This window comes from Mastacembelus armatus, chromosome 8, assembly GCF_900324485.2.
Source record: "Mastacembelus armatus chromosome 8, fMasArm1.2, whole genome shotgun sequence".
NCBI classification, from domain to species: domain Eukaryota; kingdom Metazoa; phylum Chordata; class Actinopteri; order Synbranchiformes; family Mastacembelidae; genus Mastacembelus; species Mastacembelus armatus.
The window spans coordinates 16110464-16134694 of record NC_046640.1 but is presented as its reverse complement, the minus strand read 5'-3'; the positions used below and the strand labels follow the sequence as shown (position 1 = coordinate 16134694).

Genomic DNA, 24231 nt, shown 5'->3' with positions numbered 1-24231 from the left:
TGTCAGAGTCCTACAGCTTATTTTCAGCTCATCTGCCATGATTCCCCACTGTAGGTTTGTCAGTCTCTCCCTTATTTCTTTTGTGCAGGAACATAACATTCTTACAAAAGTGGATTTTGTCTGTATCAGAGAATTGGTCTTTTTTAATCCTTTTTTTTAGCCTTTGTCACTGGATGAGCCAGTGGCAAAAGGCACGATTTAGTTCATATTTCTGTCTAAAATTTCAGAAAGACCAAGAACATGAGCATGCAAGAGCTTTCTTTCAAGAGTAACTCATCTGCCATCAGATCTTTACCTTATTCTTATTGTAATCTAGCTATCTGACTTAATCTGGACTTCAAAAAAGCATCTATGACCTTTCTGCAGGGCTTCTGGGGGCTCACTATGTATTTGCGATTGACTGGCGCCCCCTGCTGCTTAGGAATCATTAATTGAGTTCTTCATTGCTTTCTGTGGGATCATGCTGATTGTCATTCTAGCCTGTAAGTCAGCTGGGATGTCAGGTAAATGTAATGAAGTAGCTCTCAGAATAAACAGATGTCCAGGAAATTGTTTTAGGTAAATTTAGAGCAATGCAGCAATTACTGTAAACAGATTGCAGCTGTAATCATTACCAATTCAATGGTTTTTGCCAATTAATTATTCAACCTTTGCAACCTGAAATGGCTGGCCTATTTTCAATGACATACATTGAAACCAAGATAGACTGAGAGGAGTGAGGACTGTGAGCTGCACATTATTCTACTCACAACAAGAAAAGCTCATTTTTGAATGGAGGATACAAATACAAATATCTTCTTACTCAGATAAAATTACAGTTGAATCAGTAAGAACCTCAAACACATATTGTCTGATTTAAGCCTTTTTGTGTAGCCCCATCATCTGACTTTCTATTTTTGATTATTTCAGTAGGTCAGGTCACTCTCCACACTGCACTGGGACTTCAGGGAGTTGCCTACTAATCACAATGAGCTGCACATCCTATTTCCAGCCCTCTCAGTCAAGTTCACCTCGGGGGACGGCTTGGCAAGGTTGTGGATGAGGGAGGTCTTCGTTTAGCACAGTGCTCACTGCAGCAGGTCAGATAAGGTGATGGCTCCCCGCTGAAAGTGATTCATGGGCACTTAATGAGAGAGTAACTCAAGCCTTTTATCGCACCAAGAGCAGGAATAACGAATGAGCAGTAGAGGAAAGATGGCAGTGGGTTAAGACTGATATGGTTCACCCTATTGCAGTGTTTTTTCTAATTTGTTGATCAATCAAATGATGAGCATGGGACGCACTGGGTATCACATGGAGAGTACAGTGTGTGTGTGTGTGTGTGTGTGTGTGTGTGTACATAACAGCTCACGCATACTGTTATGTTATGTTGTCATGGGATGTCCAGTAGGGATTTCTTTTAATATTTGTACTGGCTAAGACAAGATTAACCATTAATTCACATCAACAACAAAAACCTACAGGTTACATTTCTGCTTTTTGCTGATTCACTGTGGACATTGACCTCCATGTCAGACACCACATATGTAACGAAATAATACACTTTTTTCATTTGACTGATGTACTAGTTTGGAGCAAGTGATCAGGAAAGGTTTAGGACAACCTGTATTCTCAGTAAATTGGTTTTCCTTTAAGATAGCAAATTGTTAAGGTCTAAATAAGATGCTTTGCACAGAGAAAGCACTTACATCAAAATATAAAAAGAACATGAGCTTCTACAAATCAGTTTTCACACAATAACACTGCCAGAGCTACTTTTTACCTTGAATGAGCATAAATGCAGCCTAATGTCTAAATTAAATCAACACGTCCAGTATTTTTAAGTTAAAAAAGGAAAGTGCACTACAATTCAATACAATCTTTTATTTTAAATTGCAGGTTATCTTCAAATTGCTTTTAAACTTGAGAGCTTCAGTCATTTGGCAGCTCCTTAAGACCTTTCCTCCCCCCTTTAATTATGTGAGGTGCAGCTCAGGTTTGGCAATCTGTCTGCAGTTTGCTCAATAAAACATGAAGTGTCTATTTCTGTTCTCTCCAAAAGCACTGTGAAAGATGCTGGCTGCTGTTTACGTGGCCTGCTGTCATCTCAAGCATACATTGGTTACATCACTTGATGTTTGAGCTTTGCTTTTCTCTGTGTTAAAAAGACATTAAAACATTCTGAGGCAACTCAAGTTATTCACTGACTGTATTCAGATACTGATTTGCTCAGTCTTTTAATTTTTAAAGGAAACAGGAAAAATCTGGAAACAAAGTGAAAACTTCAGAAAATAAATAGACATACACATAAAATATAATTGTTGTACACAATAAAAATGATATCTTAAACTTTTCTAATAGTAAAATGAAAAGTCAATATGTGCCATGATGTGCATATATGACTTTGGCAAATATATGGATTTGTCTATATATTACATATGTTATATAGTTTATATACATTAAAAAAATAAACTATGGCCTACAAAATACTTTATGATAATTTCAGTGTTTTGTCACCTTCATTAAAGGTGCAAGCCCAGGTTGTGGTAAATGAATGGTTACCACTTCACTGCTTTTCTACCTATGATGATGTTCATATGTAAATTCTTTGTAAATCATAGTAGCTACAATAAACTTTTGGGTTGCCAGGTTGTTAAAATCCCAATAGTCAGAGCTTTTGAAAAGGGGTGGCAGAGGATCTGAGCCCCTTAGTAAGTTGAAGTGTTCATTTTTGCCATAAAGAAACAGTATATTTGAACTATAACTTTCGTCTTTTGACCTTGGCCTTTGGTGTGCCAGTGGGATAAATATTACACATTGTACAGGGAACAAGGTACATGGTGGCTGAGTGGTTAGCACTGTTGCCTCACAGCAAGAAGTGTGTTTCTTGGACTATCAACAATGTTGATTGTTTCTGTGTGGAGTTTGCATGTTCTCCCTGTGCCTGTGTGGGTTTTCTCCAGGTACTCCAGTTTACTCCCACAGTCCAAAAACATGTATGTCAGATTGATTGGTGACTCTAAATTGCCCATAGGAGTGAGTGTGAGTGTGTGAGGTTGTTTGACTCTATGTGGCCCTGTGATGGACTGGTGACCTGTCCAGGGTGCACCCCTGCCTTTCACCCAAAGAGAGCTGGGATAGGCTCCAGCAGATCCCTGGGACCCTGGTTAGGAATAAGGGGGTATAGAAAATGAATGGATGGATGGTACAAGGAACAGTCGTATACTGATTAACAGTACCTTCCCAAAAGGGGTAGGACAGGTATATGCCCATACCTTATTTATTACCGTGGAGCTGCGCGCTGCTTACTGACATTACGGTGAGTCCCCTGGTAACGGTGCAGGTGATTGACAGGTGAGAGAGGCGATGCAGCTCCAGGGTCCGTGAGAGCAAAGGGAGGCTAGAAAATACTTCAATTCACGAGACAAGCGGCGCGTATAGATGTGAGCGGTCGAAAGGAGCATTAAGGTAAGTTGGTTAATATGAATATTGATTTGAGTGTCAAAAAAGTACAACCTGAAGTAGACACGTGATGGAAACCGGATCCTCGCATCGTTTATTCATCGCGTTAAATGTTAAATGTCCCATTAGGAGTTTGTTTTGGAGAGAAATGTAGAGGCCCAGTTTGAACCTGGGATCTGTACAGGTCATGTTATAGTGACAAATAATAATCAGATAACACAGTAATATAATTACTATTGAAAATATTCACCAACGGTACTCAAAGTTATAAACACTACGGGTTACCACTACAATTTAGCAAAATACTGTTATTCAGTAGGTATAATATATATATAAAAGTATGAAACCATCAGTTTTGTTATTCTGCACAGTTCAATGCTTTTCAACTTTTTCTACCTAAACACTTTAACAAACATTGTTGATATTCCCAGAACTCTATTCTAAAAATGAGGGTCTCCAAACTGTGAAATGTCCCAGCTATGTCAGGCTAAATTTCTAAATGATGCAACAGACATCCAGTGGGTTGGTACAGTCATCAGAGTCTTCATGCAGGCTGCTGTATCTGCAGTAAAAAGCTGGAACTGATATTACAGTAAAATAACAGATAATCAATATTTCCCCTCCATCAACCTGTCAGGCCACCAATGGAGCTGTGCGGCCCCAACATGAGTGAGAGTGGAGGCTCTATGTGCCAGCTGAAGCAGCTTCCCTCCCACAGCACACCTGTCTGTCGACTGCAGGCCAGCAGACACCACGTGCACAACCTCCCCCACCTCACTCACCAGCCGTGGGTCAACCACCCAGCCCCAGTACTGGCCACCAGCCCGGCCGTGGCCGTCCGACACAGGTTAAACGGCGCCACAATAGCCAGCTGCAGCAGTCCGGAGTGTGTGGCCGCCAGACTGGGAGAAGAGGCAGTGCTGGCCTGGGATGCCTCCACAGGAAAGGTGGTGGTGACAGGAGGAGCAGGATACTTTGGCTTCAGGCTGGGGAAAGAACTGGCCAGTCAGGGGATGTCAGTGATCCTTCTGGACATGAATAAGCCTCCCTGTGATATCCCAGATGGGGCAATCTTCTATCAGGTAAGGGAAACTGGATCTTGTAGATTTTCTCTGAGAAGCAAGTGAATTATTATTTTGTTTACGTTTCATTTTTTTCAATTTTTAGTTTGCCATTGACAAACCCTGCTAAACGCTCAACAGTCTAGTTACTTATTATCCATACAGTCCTATAATTTGAAACTCACCAAAATCTTGTTCTCTGAGGAGCAGCTGAATTATCATTTTGTTTGTGTTTCATTTTTTTCAATTTTTAATTTGCCATTGACAAATCCTGCTATACGTTTAACAGTCTAGTTACGGTTTCAAATTATATATTACATTATATATTATTTGAAACCGACTGAAATCTTGTTCAGGTTAGTTTATGTTTTATATACACTCCATTTTAACTTTATGATTTTGAGTATCAGTGAGCTCCTTTTATTTTTTATCCTACTTTTTATTTATTCATAAATATTTGTGTTTTTACTTATACTGCTCAGTGCAGTTCAGCTCTAGTATTCGGTGCATCAGTCTCTGGTTAGTGTGTGTGCTGGCTGGAAACAGACACAGGTGAGTGATCTGCCTCAGAGCAGCAGCTGCTGACTGGGTCATAGAGGGTGGAGACATGATTCAAGTTTCACCTGCTGCTCTCATGGTGCTCTTACCTTAATTATAACTGTTCTTTCATGGGATAGTTATTGACTCACTCCCATGAACCTGGGAAGTGTCCAACTGGTCAAACTGCTAATGTTGTGTTGATAATACACAGTAAATGTACTAGTGATAATAAATAATAGTGTTGAAAATCAGTACTTTAACAATTTTTGTCTTTGTTATGAATCAAACTAATTAAGGCAAATGCTAGTTTCTTTTAATTAATTGAAGCTAATTCATCTTCTCTCATTTCTTACAGAGTGACATCAGGGACTATTCTTCCCTCTATAAAATCTGTGAAGGTGTCGATTGTATATTTCACACAGCATCTTATGGCATGTCTGGACCAGAACAGGTGATTTCTTTAGCATCTTCTTGCCACTTAATCATCAAGCAATAGTCAGGGAAGCAGGGACTCTGAAAAGTGAGGCTGCAAGCTCTGATCCACAGAGCATGTAGGTTATGGTGCCTTCGGAGGCACTGTAAAGAATTAAAATGTACTGATGGTCTTGTGATAGTTTTTTTATTCATTCATTCAGGTTTTTGAGGAGCAGCTGACTTGTTTTGTGTATGTATGAAAAAGGTGAATATATGGGATGTATAATCTACATTATGAGAAAGGCTATTGTTAAAAAGTGACATTTTCTACCTTTGTCTCCAGCTGAGAAAAGAGCAGGTGGAGTCAGTCAATGTTGGAGGGACTAATAACGTCATAAATGGTAAGAATACACGCAGGAATTATAATTCTGTACACTGAACATCACACATACACTGTAGTAAGTTAATTCAGATAAGATACAGTAATATAATATACCAATGCATATATACTGCACTGTTCTGTGTGATGTGCTCTCTTTCAGTGTGTAAGGAGAGGAGCATCTCCCGGCTGGTGTACACAAGCACCATCAATGTGGTGTTTAGTGGGAAACCAATTGAGGATGGTGATGAGGCTTCAGTGTCGTACGTACCATCTGACATGGTAGGTAAAATAAATACCCATACCCATTTTATCTATACATTTTTTAAAACTTTCTCTTCCACTAATTTAGCACCAACAGTTGGGATGAAAACATTTGTAAATGTTCTACACATCTACCAACAGTGGGACCAGTTCAGTTATCAGATAAAGTAACATCTAAGTGTCTGCTTCTTTGTGTTTCAGCACATGGATCACTACTCAAGGACTAAAGCGATCGCAGAGCAGATGATCCTCTCAGCCAATGGCTTCTCCTTAAAAGGTGCGAACTGATCAGTGTGTGTAATGACGGCGTAATCACAGGATTACATGAAAAATGCACAATCAGAGGAGAATACCGCCCAGTCTTTGGGTTTTCTGTGTAAAAAATGTTTGTGTGTTTGAAAGAGTGAGCCTGAGGTAAGGGTTACCATGGAAACTTGGTGCAAAATCCAGTGACACCAGTTTAAATTTAGAGCTGAATAAAACAGTACCAGTACCAGTGCAGCAGTAATGTTACTCCAAAATGTCTCAGACAAGCACACACACACACACACACACACACACATATACATATATACAAAAAAATACATACTAACAATCTTCTAATGCATTATAATGGGTTTCATGTTTCACTACATGCTTTACATTGACAGGTTTCAATTCCGTATCTCAGTGTAGCTTTACACTGTAACTGTCATCTTATATATTCAATTAGGCTTAGAGTGAGAAGCTGTCTCATTATTTAGTGCTGGTTAAAGTGTTGTTGTGTTGTTAAAGCATCTGCCACTGGAAGTTTTTTTTCCATTGTCTAAATTGACTATGGCTTAAAGACACTGCTGGAAAGTAATATAGCACATTTACTAAATGACGCTAGTGCAGCACAATTTTGAGGTACTTGTAGCCCTACTACTGAGCTGTGTCACATTGCAGTAGGAAATATTGTATGTTTTGTTCCACTAGTAGTGATATCCATTGCTATAGTTTTCAGATGAATGTTTTAAATTTAAGAAAATATATGATAGGCCCCGTTTTGGCCAGTACCTATACAGAAAAGCACTTTGGACACATATTTTAGATGTGATATTTTAGAGTGATTTCTCCTTGAAACACATTAGATGGTTACATTTAAATTCAAAGTCCAAAGTCATCAATCCAGTCATCAATCATCCAGTACTAAAAAAGTTTTAGCGTGATAAACTGGCTAAAGTTTGTATTCTGTCTTGTGAAGGTGGAGGCCTGCTGCGAACGTGTGTCCTGAGGCCATGTGGCATCTATGGACCAGAGGAGAGGAGACACCTTCACAGAGTAATGGTGAGAGACTATATATATATATATATATATATTGCCTACAAAGAATAATTCCTGTGTGTTGGCTCTGGAGAAGTATAGATCTTGCAGTGTCTGAACTCTCCCTGACAGAATGTGTTCTAGTCTGAAGAGTTTACATTATTGATGGAGCTCTTCAGGCATCCGGTTTCAACCTCCTTTTCTTCTAGTCTTTGCTCTATGAGGCAGCAATCTGCTGAAGGGTTGGACAGGTTTGGCTATATTCAGAGTTTACTATTGGTAAAGTGTTTAAGATGGCAGACGTTAAATATGTCTGAAATGCACAAGGTTCTGGGTTCATGTTATAAGTGTGACCATGAACATGGCAAGAACTTCAAAATACATGAAAAGATTATAGAGGCGCTTATGGAAATATAAAATCTGTAGTCATTGTGACTGAAAACATTACTGTAGAGCATTTCTGGGTTGTAAATAATATTGTTTATTGCTTGTTAAAAATATTTCAAGCTATCCTCTCTGTCTTCAGGTGAATGTGGAGCGTCGGTTGTTCAGCTTCAGGTTCGGGGACCCCCAGGCCAGGATGAACTGGGTACATGTAGATAACCTGGTGATGGCTCACACGCTGGCGGCCGAGGCACTGACGGTGAAGAGGAGCTGTGTTGCTGTGAGTCACACTGTCCGTCTCAGGACAAACACCCACAAATTTATGTCATCAGACTGTTCTACAGTATAAAACCACACAAACGCTCTGTAATCAGCTGCTGTGGTCACTTCCATGGTTTTAAAAAAGATCATATCCAACGTTTTCTTTCTGACAGTTTGATTTCTGTTTTTTTGCAGAGTGGACAGGCCTATTTCATTAATGATGGTGTTTCAGTCAATCTGTTTGAGTGGTTGACACCTTTGGTGAGTTAAAAGATAAGGCTGGTGATAATCTATGTTTTTATTAATTTAATTTTGAATTGGTTTTACTAACAAGTAGCCTGTTTTCCAGAAAGTATTAAAAAGACATTAGTGAGCCATGCTGTTGCAGTGGCTGACATCTTCCTCCATAGTTTATCAATCTGCAGCTGCAAATAATCGGAATCAGAATCGTCTATTGCCAGATACGATTTCACATATGAAGGATTTGACTCCAGTACTGTGGCTCTCAATGAGCTTTCTCACAAATTTGCACTTAAATACCTTATCTACATCATTTTGAGTAATATTTGCTGCATCCCAAACTTTTCGAAAAATGCTGAGCCTTTTTAGAATATAACTGTATATGTGCAAATTTACTGCTTCATTGGGAACAACAGCGAGGCGATGTATATATAGACGTCAGTTTAAATCAAATGTGATTAGTTATAACTGCTGTAGATGGAGATGACTTTGTTTTGTTCACTTTTCCCACTGCAGTTTGAAAATCTGGGCTACAGCAGACCACTGATAAATCTGCCCCTGTCTCTGGTCTATTCAGCAGGTAGGTATACTCTTTTTATTTTATTCCTTATACAATAACTGTTTAATAATACAGTCTGTTTTTACTAACACTAACTCTGTTAATGTTTCTCTTTTCTTTCTAGCTGTCCTGGTCGAATATTTGCATGTACTTCTGAGACCGGTGGTAAAAGTGCCTCTCCTCTTTACCAGGAGTGAGGTAATTATATGTTTTGTGTTGTCTGTCTTGTTGTCCATGGATTTTGGAGATCCAGCATTTTCTGCTCTTGAGCATGTTTTTTTAATGCCATTCTGTAGCTGAACATAAAAGTCACTCAGAAAAAAACTATGAGTTTTTAAATCAGATACCTCACAAATCTCCCTGGGCTGTCTGACCCTGAATGACCTCGATGTGAGAAGTATACAATAGCTCTTCAAGACTTCACTCTTAAGTGTTGAAACTTACACACTGTGTAGCTTGTGTGCAGACATTTGCATACATATGTACCTGTATAACTGACTATGAATCTTATGTGTTGGAGATTGGGTTACCTGCTTGTTTAGATTCTTGTTTAAGTGTCTCCCACAACAGTGAAGACAGACTCTATCAAACCCTCAGCTGTCCCCTCGCACATTTGATGAATTATGGAAAACCTTAATGAGCCCAGAATAAATTAAATGCAATCCCAACGTGCTTCTGATCACTGGAAGCCTTGTATTATTATCTACTGGTCTGTAGCACTATTACAAAAAACAAGATGTATAGCCTACTGTATCAGACTGAGCAAGCCTTTATGATGCATATTGAGGAGCCTTCGTCTTGGCCTGAAAGGTCCTCATGAATGTGTAATGAGGCAGAAACCAAAGCTGAGCGCTGTGGGCCTGCACCTGGAGCTCACTCTGCCAGACAGCTGCTGGCCGGGCATCGATGATTGCCCTGTGAATAAAACATAAACTTCTGTCGGTCAGAACAGGAAAGTTCAAGATGACGCTTACAGGAAGTGACCTCAGTACAGTGGCTGTTGCCATGGTGAGCAGAGTCAGCCAGTTTCTGGGCTGAGCTCCAGTGATCCTGCCAACTCTCAGATTCAGGCATTGTGTGACATGCAGAGGAGTGTTTTTATTCTCGTACGGTCATTTCAAATTTGCAAATATTTGAGTGGTGATGTTGTTTTAAATGTTAAATCAGCTAACATTTAAACACTGCAAAGAGCTGCGTCAGGTATTTGTACTTTACTTTAGTATTTCCATTTTCTGCTACTTCATTCTTGTACTTCACTACATTTTAGAGGCAAATCCTGTTTTACATGAGGGAAAACTGCAGGTTTGGCGAACAGCAGGAGATATAAGCAGTAATCGTCAAAATGTCTGTCAGGTCAGACAGAATGAGCAAGAATCAGGAGGTTGTGTTGATGTTTCCACATATTATTGTGTATACTTCACATTCAGACATTTTATCCTCAGTCAGAATGAAGATGCAGTAACCAGAGGCATCCATCAGTCACAGACTCAGAATGTAAAATGAAGTTTGGCATATTAGAGTTAAATTGAACCATTAGCTCACCACAGTGAGCTTTAACTTTCTTTTTCAGCTTTTTTGACTTCTCTGCAGCAGCACAAGGTTCCAGGGCTAATTTCTGTATGCATTAAGAACTAAAGATATAAATGTCTCCTTTTTCACAACAGGTGAGGAACATTGCAGTAAGCCACACTTTCAAGATTGACAAGGCTTGTCGAGAGTTGGGCTACTGTCCGAAGCCCTACAGCCTGGTGGACTCTGTGGAGCAGTACCTGAAGTGTCAACAGCCTCGCTCCAGCTCACCCCTTTTCAACCTGTCCTGGACCTCCCAGCTTCCCCGACACCTGGTCCTGCTTCTGCTGATGGGTCTCAGTGTGATGGTACTGATGTTATGCTGCATGGTCTGTCACAACTAACCAGTTTTTACTGTTTGGATGGACAGCTGCACTGTAAGATGCCTCAGTCACTGTAGCTTAATAACAGACATTTCGCCTGTTTGCTAGGAAATGAAAGATTTTACTCAGATGTGGCAAAATGTGTGTAATCTCACCACTTATGGCTTATTAATTACAAGAAAATATGCTGTAAAAAGAGGTTTTCAGGTTGTGTAAATTACTTTTATGTACTGTAAGTACACAAGCTGCCTTTTTTTGATGTTGGTCTAAATATGTGTGATTTTAAAGTGATAAAACTACTGGGATGTTGAAAAGTATTAAACCTGCACAGCTGTGTGAATATTCTGGACTCTATTAGTTTGAATTTACCAGTTATCACTTAATTAAATTGAAAAAAAAAAACCCTTTGTATTATAAATGTTTAAATTTGGATGTATTGTATTTATAGCATGCCCCCACTTTCATTGTTGTTTGACACCTTTAGAATTTAACTGTTTTTAAGTAGTAATTTTGTACACTTTAAGAAATAAAAGCTTCATCAAAGAATGCTAATGACTTGAATAACTCAAGTAAGCAAGAAGGGGGAAGCTTCTCCAGCTGCGTGCAGTATATGCGTTATGTTTCCAGGTAATTATGCACACACATGGCTGTTGACTGCGTGCGCATGTGTGAAAGACATTTATTACGAGGATAGCCCCTTGAGATGAATCATCTCGTTTCGAGGGGGTCCTAAATTTACGTTTGTGTGCTCGGAAAGGAAGTGCAAAACATATACTTGTGGCAGCGGTGGGATTCGAACCCACGCCATCGAAATGACTGGAGCCTAAATCCAGCGCCTTAGACCACTCGGCCACGCTACCATTGATAAAAATGGTCTTTTCTATAGTCATAAATAATTTTTATAGAAAAGCATATCTCAGTACGTCAATACATTAGGTTTTCAAAAAATACGTCAAAAAACTCTGAAAAATACATCTGGTTAAGAAAAATACGTCAGGTAACGTCTGAAAAATACATCATGTCAATGTAACCCAGGGCAAAATCCGCCTTTAGTCAAATATTCCCACTGTTTCCCAGTTCCACTTGTACTTCGCCTGTTCACGGTGTATCATGGAAACAAGCAACGAGACATGCATAGATTAAAGAGGTGAGGGTATAAAACCCAGGGCAAAATCTGCCTTTAGTCAAATATTCCTACTCTCTGCCCGTCCCTAAATGCACCGCAGTAGACTCCAGAGTTGCAATGTAGTCACGTGATCGCGCTTAGCCAATCTCGTGCTGTGGTGTGCATTTAGAAACTACTACGGCTGTTCCACGTTTAGGTGTGTGGAGAACACTTAGACAACCGAGCTGTAGTACATTCTACCTACCACTACACTGGGAGGTGTCTTGTGCCGCTGTGGGCCGATATATTAATGGAGCTGACCAGGTGATCCTTTTTGGCTTTAAACTGACGGTGAACTACTGAACCGAGGGACGAGAGCCTGGAGACTCTTTGCAACTGGGACAACCTAATCCTTCTAGGTAGGAGGCAGTTACAGCCGGTTCGCCCCGCCCACAAATCTACACGTTCCCCCTCAACCTATGGACAATGAATTGTGGACATTCGCCCAATACATGGACTCTGCGTTATTATATGCTGTCCCTATCTCCACTAGCCAAAGCTAATAATGTATGTCTAAAAATGCAAAATATATATGTCCAATAAAATACAACTGATCCAATAAAATCCGACTGGTCAAATAAAATACGACTGGTTTAAAAGAAATTCGACTAGTCAAATAATATATGATTGTTCCCATAAAAAACGACTGGTCTCAGAAAAACACTATTGATTTCTGAAAAATAGGACTGGCCTCAGAAAAATACTTCACTGAGAAAAATACGACTGATCAAATAAAATACGACAAGTCTCTGATAAATACATCTGGTCTCTGAAATATACGTCAGATCTAGAAAAATATTTCAGTTCTCTTTTAATAAAAATGAGTAGGATTTTAATGACAACGTAAAGTAGTTTAGTACAATGTAAAACGCTTGTTTCACTTTTCTGAGGTATGGTTTGTTATTTTTTAGTGGATTTGGAGTTTGGTGAAAACAGAGCTGAAAAATCTCAGTCCCTAACCTCCTGAAAAATATAAAAGCAGAAACTGATACATCTTTAAAAAATGCTTAGCTGTTACGGATTCTTTACTGAGATAGAGCATAAGCTGTAACAAGGATATGAAAATAAATAACATATAGACAGCTCTGTGCTTTTCATATTGGTTACACCTTTAACTATAAATGCACAGGCAAAATCCAAATCTCAAACTGAGCATAGACATTCAGCACTTTTTACTGTTTGAATAGTGATAGGACACACCTAGGCAACAAACATACCTGCCAATCACGTTCCAATACTCTTGCTTCCATGAAAAACGGTGGGTTCAAACAAAAGGTACAAACCTGGTAATACAAGCTGAAATGTTGATCTCTCGACTCATTCATCTTTTGGTGCCTAACCCAAATGTTTTTGAGTCTACAGCAAAAATAAAGGAATTGGCCTCATTGTCCCAATACTTTTATAGGGGAGTGTATATCAGCATACAAACAACATTCAGTGTGTGCATTTCTTTCCCAAGAAAGTGGTCACATATAAAATACATACTGTTGTAGATGGACAATACTAGTAAATTTAGAGATCAAGCTAATCACTGAAATTTACCTTTTATTAGAAGATCTGATAAAACTATACACATCTCTATATAAAATTATGTTTTACTATATATAGCTTTCTGTTTAGATGTTTAACTTTGGAGTGCAATCATTCAGCTGCTTATATTATGCTACATACACACTTACTTTTGGATAAGGACAGAATAAAAGGAACGGTGCTGACGTAGGTGCATCAACATGACAGTAGATAAGACTGGATTATGTCTAAGACACAGGGACAGTGTGCGTATTTCCTCTGCAGCCTATGAATATTTTTATAGCAAAACAACCTCCTTTGTCAACATCTTTCACAAATACAAACGAGCGCAAGTCCCAGGATGAAGAATAATGCAATTATTTGGCAGAACCCTGGGAATCACTGCCCCTGACTGGCCGCCTGTTCTCACTGAGGTCCTCTTTGGTTTTCTGGATGCAGGTGAAGATCTCCTTGAAGAGGACTTTGTACTCAGGCTGCTGGCCATCTTCCAGAACCACTGTCAGATTGGATAGAGCTGAGCTGGACAGACGTCGACGGGTCTGGATACTCGTAAAGGGACTGTTGGATGTCTGAACGGCTTTATGGCTGAGTTCATCTGTTGTTTGCTGGCATCGCCGCAGCAGCTCATCATATTTCACCTACACAACACACCCACAGCTTATTGAAACACATTTGTTTTCTTCTAACTGCTATGTACTTCTTAATATTCTACACTGGATAACAAATCATAAGACTGAAAAGGGTCATTTTTTGACAAATTTTTCTTCTTAGAATTTTTCATGCCAGACATGCTATAAATACACCACCTGCAGTGCACTGTATTGCGCATCCACCTCGTTGAGCAGAGAGATGCCCCTCTGTTTTACTGCCTCTGCCCGCCTTATACACAGCTGCTCATGATCACGGCCAATCTCATCTGGGTTTGTGGCTTTCAACGCGCTGTCACTATTACACCTTTGCCAGCTGTATCTTCTCTGCTCCTCAGCATTTTCCAACGGCTCCTCTGTCTCACTCTGCTCCAGGCTTGGCTTTTCTTCCGAGGCAAAAAATACTGTGTCAAGCAACAGCAGCTGGTCTTGTCTTTTGACACTGGGGGGAGGGAAAGGACATAGGACATAAGTTTCAAATATAATGGAAAATTATACATGACATGGGTCTATGCTTGTGCTGTATATTAAAAGTTGTATCACAAAGTGTCAGCTATATCGATGCCAAAATAGTTCATAGTTTTGAATGTAGTCCATACATAAGTCAGTCCTAACCTGTTGGCACAGTCAGCACGCCACAGCAGCTGCAGCTGTTCCACTTCAGACTCCAGCTCCTTCTGTCTGGCCCGGCAGCCGGCCAGCAGGGCCAGCCGCTGCTCCAGGGCTCTGTTCTCCTGGGCTGTCAGCTCACTGTCCCTCTCTGCAGCCTCCCTGCGTGTTCGCTCTGCAGATATCTGGCTCTGAAGTGTCTGGATGGAGTGCTGGAGAACCAATTTCTCCTCCTCTGGGTCGTGGCATCTCTCTCTGTGATAGAAGGAGCCCTGAGGTGACCAGAGTCCATCCACTTGCAAGCTATTGTGGGTTTGATACCTGAGCCAGAACACGAAATTGAAGAAATAGTAACGTCAAAAAAATATGTGAGACATCACTTTGAGAAAATAAATAATCTTATTTTTAATAGATATAGAAATATGCAGCTGACAGAAATGTAGGTAAGGCTAAACAATTCAAGCTCTGTGTGTTGAGGAATGTGCATCTCAGAGCGAAAAGGAAAATACAAGATTGTAGATGATGTACGGTGCATCATAATCATCATCATCATCACAATTCCTGCTCATGTCGAAAAGAATTTCAAAGTTAAATAAATCAGAATGCTAAATAAAGTTTTACTAAATGCATTTAACTTAAAGAGGAAAGCAGGATTTTATGTTAACAATTCTCCAAAGGTAACCAAATGCCTGTCATGAAATGGAGAGTACAGTGGTTTACAGTGCTGACAGAGGGAGACAAGTGGATTATGTGTCATGAAGGCTGGCCTGGTGTCACTCTGGACTACCTGAAGGTGTCCCGTCAGCATCAGGGGGCTAAGACAACAGTGCATTCAGGGTAAGAGAAGATCAGATAACTGGAGTTCTCATGATTCAGATGCATTCAACAACCCTTCACAAACATCTATTTGCATTGCCACCTGTGTGGGTAGATACCTGTATATGTTTTTGGTAAATCGACTTAAAAGGTTCTCAAGGTAACTGACTGTCTTCATTTTACAATACTGCCTTAGCTACCAGTTTCCTCTGTCAGACCCTGTAGTTCTGCTATGACTTAGCACTGTGCAGCTGACAGTGACACAGTAACACGGTGTATGCAATACCTGTCATAGTGCAAGTCATACAGCTCTCTGAGACAGGACACACTGTGTGCTCCAAGGTTGCGTCGCTGCTCTGCCTGCTCTCTTTTCTCTCGATCTGCCTGGGCAGTCTTGAGCTCTTCCACCTGAGTCTGCAAATCCTCCATGTGGGTCTGAAGCCCTTCGATGGTCTCAGTTAGACTAAAGGGAAAGAAACAGAAAATATGCCTTTGAAGTTCTGCATTTAATCAAATATGTGCTATAATGTGTATTGTATCATCTGTTCATAGTTCACATTAAATTAACTGATAACTGGTACACAGACCTACAGATCTTCTTCTGGGCCAGCCTGTTGCCCTGCATGAGTCTCTGGTTGCCTTGCTCCAGATCCCTGGCGGCAACGTCTAGCTGCTCATACATTTTGGCATGCTGGTCGTTCATCTGACGCAGCACGTCCACCTGCTTGGTCAGGTACTGGTGCACAAGAGGGAAATGACAAGTATTTATACATTTGATTACTTTATTCACAAAAACTTACCAACTTTAACTCATTTGACTTTGTAAGAAATTAGCCTGAATTCATGACATTACCTAAGTTAGTTTTCTCTAGTACAAATCAATGAAATCATTTCTTAGCTTAGCTTATTCACTTTAGTCAGACAGGAGCACAGTCATTTATCACAACACCATGTTCAGGTCTACATACAGCTTTAGCATAGTGAATAAGTCCAATAGCGGACACAGCGCAAGGATGAGGCTCAGAGAGATGTATGGGGATTATGATATCAACCTCAATAAATCCTCAAGCCATCAGCCCTGTCTCTGCCTCAAACAAATTAAGGTTCTTATCCTTGTTGACTTACTGAAAGCCATGTCCTTGAACTCAAATGGATCAACACTGTGCTAAAATTAAAAGTTTGGCACTGAAATTCAAAGCCTAATTTGTTTATTTATACACTCTACATGAAATCCCTGAAGTAAACGAAGAACTACTTTCTGAAAAGCAAACTTAACACATTTGTCAGATCAAATAGGTTTGTCATCTTTCTCAGGCCACAAGGATGCCAGTTTGCCAGGTACATACAGTGGAACTTGTTTAATTCTATGTGAATTAGCAGCACTCTACCAAATAAGATCAAAACCTTAATTAAGACCTTGATCACTTGAGCACTGTCCAAGTAAAAGGTGGTGGTTCCTGTAATTAGGTAGACAAACATCACGCCAACAGGATGCACTGTGCCAAAGACTCACTGGGTCAGACTGGTCAGGATTACCTTTTACTCTATCCTATTTAAAGTTTTACACACACTTTCCTTCTAGTGAGATTTCCAGATCCCTATACACAGATTTTTCTCAACAAACTATCTTGCACTGTAGATTCATTCATACAAAATCACCACATTTATGCAGCAACAATGTGCATTGACAAACTTTAGCAGAGGGCGTACTATATAAATACTGAATATTTTGCATGGTGAAATGACTATGCTTCGCTAACATGCTGTCTGTCCTCAGGGGGAGTTTAGTGCTGCAGCAGCCTCAAGAGCTTAGATTAGTTTCTTCCTAACATTTATCACCTCTATCTCCTGCAGCTGTTCCTGGTTGGTGGAGTACATATGCTGCAGGGCCTGCTCCAGCTCATGGTTCCTGTCAAGAAGGGCTTTCCCCAGCTCTGCTGCCAAATGGAGGTCTGTTGAAGCACAGGAAGACATGTAAACACAGGATACACTGTTCCAATGCCCAAACACAGGCAACGGGTAGAAGTACATATTTGGGAAGTTTTTAAACTGACTTGCAGTGTGGCAGCTCACACATACAACTCATTGTCTCCCACTATAAGTACATCTAACTCCCAGAGGAATCTAAGGAATGTCTTGGGATCTCTTTGTGACCCTTTCCCCTCGCCAAACTCTGGGTCTTAACCTGCATCAGTGTTGACTGGTCGACTGAAGTGAAGTGAGGCAGATCTGATGTGGTGCTACTACACATAACACAGAAATTAAAGGTGTTATGTTTAACTCAGTTGTGTTAGCAGCAAGCAACAAACTTTGAAGCCTTTGTCTTCTGGTGGCCAGGAGGACAAACTGCTATCCATTATGCAAACTGCTGCCAGACATTCTTTCCAAAATCTATCTTGTCAATCAGCTGAGCATGTTGATATTTTTCCACTCAGGAATGCAACAGGAAGTGTTTCCCGTCTACTGCCATCACTCTGTATAATGAGTCGCCGCCGTGTCTTTGTCCTAAAACAGGCTGCTCTCATTGTCATTTACTTGTATTCGAGAGGACAAGTTTATCAGAAAACAAACAGAGCACGCTGATAGCCTCAGGAAATCCTGGCCACAGAGAGCTCTCAGGACGTTTCAACTTGAATCCTACAGCTGGTGCTCTTCTGTGTCCTATGGAAGGACTAAAGACTTCTATATTATTTAATTTGTGAGCAGTGGTGGAGAATAACTATGTACTTTGACGCACGTACTATATTGTACTGTATTTCCATTTTCTGAGTTCAGTATTGTTTTCCCTCACCATATTTAGGTGATATCTGTAATAACTAGCTATTATACAGATTCATATTTCACAGTTTAAAAAAATCATTCAGTACATTGTTAACCATTTAGCCAGTTGTTCCAACATGTTTGGCTGATGAAAGCTTGTGAAAGTCTCCTAATTGGAACCCATGGCATGTTTCTGTGACTTGGCAAGTGATTTCACATCTAAAGGCTAAATTTAAAAATATTCAAAAATGTAATCAATATAGCAGATGTTCATTCCTGCTGCACTGGTTAGGGGCCACTGGACTAAACCAGCTAAATGTAAACAATAGCACTTTACTGGTTGGGTCAGTGCAGTGGACTATTTCAAGTCTTTATTTTCTAAAAACTGCTCTACAGGACCACACTGAAGAAGATGGGGCATTACTGCAGTCCCCTAACTGCCTGCATGAGTCTGTGAAGTAGCACCACATCATCCCACACAGTCTGAGATTAGGGTGCGTCCACGGAGCCGAGCGGCTCTTACCGTGTTCAAGTTCCTGGGTGTCGTGCCAAGGCTCCCGGGTCTTGTCAAATTCTTCCTCCACAATCCTGTCAGTCAACATTTTCTATCTTCGGGGCGAAAGAGGACACCACCTGACAGAAACCCGACGCAAAGGTGTGTTCAGCAGCTAGAGGCTGTCCGCTGTTCAGCACCCTGCGCGCTGAAGTGTAAACTGCATGCTGCCCGGTGTGCGTAAGGCGTGAAGCGTCTACACCAACGTGGCAAATCTCTAATACACCACAACATCCGGTAGGTGGCAGATATAAGGAAGCTACTTGTAAAGCCATGAAGAAATCTCTCTCCATTCTAACACAATGTCCAGCTCAATGTTGTCACTACTTACAGCGCAATAAGGTCGACATACGTAAAACAAATACTGGTTTTATTTTTTAAATCGTTTTTCCGTAACTTCCTGTTTTTGATGACAGGCGTTTACAACGACGAATCACGAAGCAGCAGATGAAGCCGGGGACCCGTGAAGCCCCGCCCCTCCCTGCAGGCGCAGAAATGCAGCTCGACAGGATTTGACTGATTTTTTTAATGTTTCAGTAAACAGGTAACTTTTGGACTAAAACAACTTCGCTACTGAACGGGATTTTGCTTTGGAGCACTGGTCATTTTCACTGATTTTGCGAAAAACAATGCTAACCAGCACCAGAGTGAAGAAGTTGTTGTTGAACTAGAACATTTCCTTGCTCCAGCAGGTTAAAGCGACAGGTGATCGCGTTTTTACATCACCTGAGCTGCAATGATGGCCGTGGCTGAGGCACCTGCCTCAGGTGTGAGCTTCAGAAAAATTAATGAGCGCCGGAATAAATTTGGGCTAAATCCTGCAGCTTTGACTTATGCCATGACTACTCTGGGATCAGCCATGATAAACAACATATTCGGCTTCTACTATGTGAAACTTTTTCTCAATAAGTACAAGATATCAGAGGGAGCATTTCACAAATCACAAGTGAGTATATTACCTTGACACATGCTGTTTTATGCACGTGTCAGCATCAGCCAAAACACTGGAGAAAATGGCTTTAATTTGATTAGTCAGCTTTTTCTCATTGATTAGGTTGTTGCTTAATTCTACTACTGATCGATCAATCGATTGTATAGCTCTGAAATTATTGTATAATGTGCATTGCAAAATATGGAACCTGAGGTGATTATATTATTTGTTTCATCAACCAACTCTCCAAAGACAAAGAGAACAGAGAAAGTCCTCATATTTCAGAAGCTGGAACAAGCAGATTTTGGACAGTCATGTTTGCTGAGATGCCTTTCATGATTAATTGAACAGTAATACTCAGTTAATTAATCAATGGATGGTTTAAATACGTTGAAATACGTGAAGCATCATTTTGAACTAATTATTTTTTGATATTCCACAGGTGGTTTACATGGTGTGGAATGCAGTCAATGACCCTTTATTTGGCTACCTGCAAGATAACTCCAAGGTTCCTTGCTGGTCTCAGCGACGTCTCTCCATCCTGTATGGTGCTCCCCTTTATTCACTGGCCTTTCTTCTAGCCTGGTTCCCTTGGCGGTCCTACACTCCTGATGACTGGTTGAGTGGCTTACACTTGACAGTGGCGCTCTGTGCTTTTGATGCAATGCTGACTTTTGTGCTACTGGCACAATGTGCACTGTTTGCAGAGATTTCCAGCCAGCATCAGAGCCGAATTAGACTTATAAAGTACAGCCAGGTAAGGATTTTTTTTTTTTTACACCAAATCTCTATCAGTTTATGTGCTTGCTAACATGGTCTGACTTTCCATCCTTCTCAACAGGTGGCTTCTTTGATTGGCTCCTCCAGTGTCCTCTTCTGTGGGGTGCTGTCCAGAAATATGGAGGACTTTAAAGCCTTCCAAGCCTTCACAGTACTGATCGCTGTCCTGAGCTGTGGCTGCATGCTCTATACAGGTTTCTACAGTGAGAGCCAGTGGGATAACAAAGGATTTGAATCAGATGCGCTGGGGTCAGTTGATCAGACTCCCCATCAGTCAGCATTTACCTTCTCCACATTGAGAACTTTGACCTGTCAAATCCTTACCAACAGGGACTTTCAGCTGTTTGTGTCCATGAACTTTTTCCAGGTTTTCATGCTGGCTTTCTTTAATAATTTTACTATGATATTTGCTGAGCAGCTAATTCCTCCAGATGTGCTTCCATCGCTGGCGAAGAGCATCATGTATGGAGCAGGGTTCATCTGTCCACAGGTACGGTCTCCCAGTGGGTTTTTGCTTTTTAATGAAAAGATGAGTGGGACCTGTAGCACTGATGCATAATGAGATGACAAAACATTTATTGCCTCACGGGTCCATCCAAATCACATTTCAAAATTGTTTATGTCCAACCCAGCTGTTAGTACTGAGCTGTCAGAATCTGCTTCATGGTCTTGGCTACTACAGGATCATCCTCTTCACCTTCTACATGGAAGCTGTAATGGCAGTTATTATGTTTGTACTTGGTCGCCAGCACTACTATATCCTGGCATCCTTCCTCACCATTAACATGTAAGAGGTGAATTAAATTCTGACATTCTTATATAATCTCTATAGAATCAGTCCACTTTGCATCATACCTACACTTTCTGTCCTTTATCTTCTGTGCAGGGTCATAACGCAAGCAGCCACTAGTCTTTTTGGCTTGCCTTTAGCTGACATCATCGACACAGACCTGCAGAAATACAAGCGCAGGTAAAAACATGATCATTAGCACACTTCCTCTACTCCAAGTCATCCTTCATGTATACATATATAGAGATTACAATAATATGTTTTCATTTATGACCAAAGAGTTTCACTGGTTACCTGACTGGTTAAATTGCCTTTACCATTATCTTCTTTTGCCCCCATTCTGCAGTTCCCCCCTCTCCTCCATGGTGTTTGGGACCAACGCTCTGTTCACCAAGCCAGCTCAGTCTCTGGCCCCTATGATAGTGGTTAATATCCTCAACCAGTTTGGATATGAAAAGCTGAAAAATGAAGAACAGGATTTAAATCCAAGGTGCAGACACTCTCTTGACTTGATCCATTAACTATAAATGATCTTTTTTACTGTGTATAATCATGAACAGTTTTCTGTGGCCTGTCTTGCAGGGTGTTTCCACATATAATCCATTTTAAATGAACCAAACCTAGTCCTCTTAAGGTGGACGAAAAATGAACCAAAAGGAAAGGGACTCAGTTCTTTTTGAATTCACATTATGAAAGAGGACTCAGTTCTGAGTTCCCAGCCCTATCAGTAGTATCACCAATAATTCTCTTTGTTTTATTGAGTGTCTCAGGGACATGATCTGTTTACTACAAGGCAAAAAGTAAAGTATATCTACAGTGTTTTATGTTCACAGTGCACAGGGTAAGTAAACCACAATATGTGTGGGCCGAGTTTGTTTGCAGCATTCTTATATATTCACAAAAAATCTGACTGTTTTGAGGGCTGAATAAGGTAAAGCATGAAAACACCCTAATATTGAGTTCATGTCCACTCCCTTCACAGCCCTTAGTTTCACTTTCAGTTATTGCAATATGAAGTGTTACCTTTCAGCAAATTGAAATGTTGATGATGAATGAGCTTTCTTTCTGGAAAGTTGATCGGATAAGATATGCAGAAGCTCCTGAGTGACCTTAATGTTTGCCTAAATCCCAATTACTGTTTATAGCCCTTTCATACTTACCTTTATTCACACAGTAAATTTAAATGACTTCTTAGATTAAAGCAGATCCAATAAAAGTCACAGTGATGACTTTAGTTTCAGCTCCAGCAAAGTTTAATGCTTATATAGAATTCACATAACTTTGAAAGCTCAGAAGCATTGAAGTAATTACAGGTTTCTTTTTTCCCATGGAGCTTCTTATCAGCAGATTAAAATACGGCCATTCAACAGCTTTTTATTTCAAAGGTCACAGGTAATATAACTTCATAAATTCAGAGCCACTGAAATATTTGATTTGGAGTCAGATATCTCATATGCAGCATGTATTACGTACTGACCAAAAAAACTCAATGCACAAATTTAAACAACTATAGTAAAAAAAAAAAAAAAAAAAATTAAAGAGGGTGTAACATTCACTTAACATAGAAACGTTATATCATAAACATCCACATAGACACTGTCATCACAAAGAGGTTGCTACATTTTACCAGGATGCAACAAGACCAGTAGTGATCTCTTAACCACCAGTTATAAATGAATGTAAACATACACTTTTTGTCAGTAACAAAAAAGCTTTTTCTTGCAGTGGCATAGAGAGCCTGCACAGCGTCATGTTCTACCTGGTGTGTCTGGTCCCCATGTGTGTCGCTGCAGTGCAAATCTTGGCTTGGAAGCCATTTTCCATCCGGAACAGCCACACGGTCGACACAAAGTACATTGACAACTAATTTCTTCATTCTCAATATTTAGGTGATATTTTTAGCTGGGATTTGGGAAGATTAATAGGGTATTATGGTGAAAATGAAATCTATAGACAAAAACTTATGCAATGAGGAGAGACTTTACATCCTCAGTGATGTTCATTACCTGCAGTAGTTTCTCTCCATTTATGGCATAGAGGAGGTATTTGGGTTATTGGAGCAAACACATCAGGGGTTATGATAGTTTATGTCAGTCTGTGAATCATATTATCAAAAGTCCAGTCTCAGTGTTTTTAGATCTGTTAAAACTCACATCTTTGTCCAGTCACTGACCTCTGCAGATAATTAGTGGGGTCCTACTGTATATTAACTGTGCTCTGCCAAAAAGTTCCAGTTCCTCAGACAGCATGTAAAAATGTACCTTTATTCTTGATAGAAGAACTGCGCTTGTTTAAATGCTGAGGCTGAATATAAATTTTAAATTTGCTACCGAAGTTTGCAGAAATTGTTGGGTGACATCCTGAAACAGGAGTGATAGAAGATGCTAGTGGAAATGAGGAGTGATGTCTTCCATTAATGGTAACGGTAACATCCAGTTGAAAATATTCTGCCAATTAAGCTAAAGGTCATTCCTATCAGACCAAGACAGGTTGAGAAGAGGAACTTGGAAGCTGAACATTAAATGGCTAATTACTGTATACTTGAGCAGCACAATTTGCCAGAACATTTGGTATAAGGATGTTAGGCACAAGTATATAAAGTATTTTAATTTGGGTTATTTAATCAAGCACATAATGACTGTAGGTAGAAATGAAAGAATTTACACATTTAACTGTGGATGTTTTTGGTGAATGGGAAAAGCTTGCATAGACTTGAATAGCCAAAATTTCATACCATGTTTTTTTATTTGTAAAAAAAAAAATGCATGTACATGTAAACATCCAACTTGATCTTACTGAGAGGGCTAAAAGTCTTGATACTTACATCACAAAGAAATGCCACCGTTTTCTATGAAATAAGTTTAAGCTGACAAAGATAATGTATTTTCTATTCCATATGTAATAAAACAGATGATGATTTTTAATGTAACA

General features: G+C 40.1%; 3 protein-coding genes and 1 non-coding gene across 5 annotated transcripts; 2 read left to right on the top strand and 2 right to left on the bottom strand.

Annotated features, from left to right (window-relative positions):
* Positions 1-4079: 4079 nt before the first annotated feature.
* Positions 4080-10740, top strand: sdr42e2 (short chain dehydrogenase/reductase family 42E, member 2). The gene is made up of 11 exons (XM_026325643.1): positions 4080-4523; positions 5398-5493; positions 5800-5857; positions 5999-6117; positions 6301-6376; positions 7325-7407; positions 7910-8047; positions 8224-8289; positions 8785-8848; positions 8952-9025; positions 10492-10740. The coding sequence occupies exons 1-11, from the start codon at positions 4086-4088 to the stop codon at positions 10738-10740; spliced, it is 1461 nt and encodes a 486-aa protein (XP_026181428.1). The 5' UTR covers positions 4080-4085.
* A 757-nt stretch (positions 10741-11497) lies between these two features.
* Positions 11498-11579, bottom strand: trnal-uag (transfer RNA leucine (anticodon UAG)). Its single transcript has one exon. It is a non-coding gene; the product is annotated as a tRNA-Leu (tRNA).
* A 1687-nt stretch (positions 11580-13266) lies between these two features.
* Positions 13267-19002, bottom strand: cdr2a (cerebellar degeneration-related protein 2a). The gene is made up of 7 exons (XM_026325100.2): positions 18770-19002; positions 17326-17438; positions 16074-16222; positions 15773-15949; positions 14677-14991; positions 14221-14503; positions 13267-14052 (listed from the first exon to the last, which is right to left on the bottom strand). The coding sequence occupies exons 1-7, from the start codon at positions 18846-18848 to the stop codon at positions 13771-13773; spliced, it is 1398 nt and encodes a 465-aa protein (XP_026180885.1). The 5' UTR covers positions 18849-19002; the 3' UTR covers positions 13267-13770.
* mfsd13al (major facilitator superfamily domain containing 13a-like) lies at positions 18901-24177 on the top strand. Of its 2 annotated transcripts, none has more exons than XM_033325335.1 (8): positions 18901-19036; positions 19216-19745; positions 20173-20487; positions 20572-21000; positions 21143-21297; positions 21397-21480; positions 21647-21790; positions 23026-24177. In XM_033325335.1, the coding sequence occupies exons 2-8, from the start codon at positions 19536-19538 to the stop codon at positions 23165-23167; spliced, it is 1479 nt and encodes a 492-aa protein (XP_033181226.1). In that variant the 5' UTR covers positions 18901-19036; positions 19216-19535; the 3' UTR covers positions 23168-24177. The 2 variants fall into 2 exon arrangements, with proteins under 2 accessions (XP_033181226.1, XP_026180882.1); XM_026325097.2 differs by having other exon boundaries at positions 18992-19343; positions 19489-19745.
* Positions 24178-24231: the final 54 nt, after the last annotated feature.